General features: G+C 28.4%; 1 protein-coding gene across 1 annotated transcript in view; it reads right to left on the bottom strand.

Annotated features, from left to right (window-relative positions):
* Window positions 1-2,682, bottom strand: part of LOC106466035 (dynein heavy chain 6, axonemal-like) — a gene marked incomplete at its 3' end in the record, with an annotated part of 122,432 nt that overhangs the window by 76,401 nt on the left and 43,349 nt on the right. Inside the window, 2 exon segments of the mRNA XM_022393994.1 lie at window positions 560-703; window positions 1,596-1,709. Coding sequence (XP_022249702.1) covers window positions 560-703; window positions 1,596-1,709 — 258 coding nt within the window.

Below are 2,682 nucleotides of genomic sequence, written 5' to 3'. Positions count from 1 at the left end.
AGGGAAGGCAGCTAGTCACTCACCACCCACCACCACTTGGGCTACTCTTTACCAATGAATAGTGGGATTGACCGTCACATTATAATGTCTACACGGCTGGAAGGGCGAGCATGTTTGATGGAACTGGGATTTGAACCCACGACCCGCAGATTGCAAGTTGAGCGCCCTAACCACCTGGCCATGGCAGGCCCATGTAGTAGTTGCATTATTATTATTATTATCTAATTAGGTCCTAGTAAGATTCTATCCTCCCACCAACACTGAACATTAAAGTCTTAAAAACTATTTCTGGCTTATTAAAATCGTTATTGTACATATGTACATATAATATCATCTGTACATATGATACTCTTCAGTTCATATGCACTTTAGTATGCACTCTTAGAATAATAAGTAGTAAAACATTCTATAAAAGATATAATAAACAATAAACCATGGAAGCTTATTTTTTTTAGGAAAATGAATGAAGGGAAAAAACCAGTAAAACAAACAAGGAAAATAAAATAAATCTGTATATTTTTTCTAGACATAATTCTACAACATAACTAATAGTTAATACCTTTTCTTTCATTTCTTCAACGTTTTCTTTCAGAGATAAAGTAACACTATTAACTGGTAAACCTCTTTCAAGCTGTTGAATGGTTTTAAGATACTCTGTTGTTTGTGTTGTTAGATGCTCTGGGTTAATTATTTCAAATTCACACTGTTAAAAATAGTCAAGAAAAAAAAATCAGAAACTGGACAGATGACATTATATCATCCAAGTCAACATTTCAACAAACCTAATTTCAAAGTATTTCTTTTGTCACTTCTCCATCTATTACAGAAAGCAAAAAAATATTCAACAAAAATTGCACTTATCTACAACTCATAATTATATGGTACATTATAACTTTAAAACAAAAGGTAAAAATATCTGTAACACAATTGATTGTTAGTTTCAGCTAAAGTTAAAAATTAATTGTAAAGAAAAAAGTTTTATAAAATGACAAGTATAAAATTTTAAATTAAAAGTTTCAATATAATATTCATATTCGTATTGGATTAAATAATAATAACAATAATATCCATATTTACAAAAAATAATGGGTCAAGTATCACACCCCAAATTCTAGCACTGCATATCTTTAAACTTACTGCTGACCACTGGGGGTATACCTTTTATTGTGTCTCTTTTTTTCATAAACAATGAGATATCCTGAAATATTATAATCTTATTTCTTTATCTAAAATTGAATTGAATGAAAATAAAAGGCAGTGAAACAAGTTCTTTAAGATATGTCATTGGAAGTGATAATTAGATAAAACATTTTGCCTGAAATTGGTATTTTGTTCCTCATAGTCACTTAATAAAAATTATCTCATTAAAATATTATACATATAAACCTTACATGATGAGGTTCAAGTATACTACAAAATATATAAAAAAACTAAACCCAATCCAATTAATACCAATAATGTATAAAAGTACCAAATTGAGATTGATGTTATGGTATTTGAACTTTAGACACTAAATTGGCTTAACTTGTAAGCACATTCCAATAAAGAACTTACAAGACATAAAAATATTCTTAAAAATACAACAAAGTTTAAACCTCTCTCCATTCTTGCATTAAAGTGTTCCAGGTAAAGAAAGAATTCCATAGCAACTGCTTTAGATGAAGTTCAGATACTACTTTTTCCAATTCTTCAAAGTGGGTGACTTCAAACTGCAGCAAAAGTTTTACAAGATGTTAAAAATTTAGAAACTTTCATACAAACTACAACATGCAAGATACTTAAGAGCTAAATGAAAAGCTTCTAAAACATTTGGGTTAGATAGAATACCATATTATTGTCTGTATTAAAATGATTGGGAATATTTCTCAGCCTTTACTTTTATCATTTTATAGCTTAATCAAATGTAACACAAGTAATCCAAATGTAACACAAATAATCCAAATGTAACACAGATAATCCAATCATTATATTCTACTTCTGTCCAGTTGCTTTCCAAAGCGATTATGATGGAATAACCCAGAAAACATCACACAAAATTCTATAAATAAAGAAAAAAATGGGCAGTATTCTTTTGAATGTAAGAGTAGAATTGTAGAAAAGGTTGTGACATGTCACAGATCAGTATTTTCAATTTTAATTCAATAATTTTCAGTGTCTTTTTTGTTTTCATTTGAAAAAAATAAACAAATGAAAAATACAATTAGAATAATTAAAAAAAACATAGAAATGAATAATTGTGATTCTTGCAGTTAAAATAAGTCTAATATGCTCTTATTAATCCTTCACACTATTATTTCGTCAGGGAAGTCTATGTAGTAGGTTTGTGCTTATAGCATTACTGAATGTTATTTAATAACTGTAATATTTATTTTGATCTGTTGGACTGAAGATTTTTGTGTAATAGAATGAGTTTCCAATAAAATATCTGGTAGATACATGTACATCTCATGTGAGTTTGTAAAGTTTCAAATTTATTTAAATAGAATGTAAATATGTGGTTTATATATATAAATGACCAAATTATTACATTATTACTGTACTATTAAATTAGTGCTTTACTACAATGATAGGGACTGGAATGCCAACCTCAGGAGGTAAGTTTATCTCACTTATCCCCAAGTGGTAGTACCTTATTTTCTTTTATATATATATATCTATTTATCTTTTTTCTTTCTTCTTCTT

The sequence above is a fragment of the Limulus polyphemus genome, unplaced genomic scaffold (genome assembly GCF_000517525.1).
Source record: "Limulus polyphemus unplaced genomic scaffold, Limulus_polyphemus-2.1.2 Scaffold2130, whole genome shotgun sequence".
Taxonomy (NCBI): Eukaryota; Metazoa; Arthropoda; class Merostomata; order Xiphosura; family Limulidae; genus Limulus; species Limulus polyphemus.
This window is presented reverse-complemented; position numbering and strand designations above follow the sequence as displayed.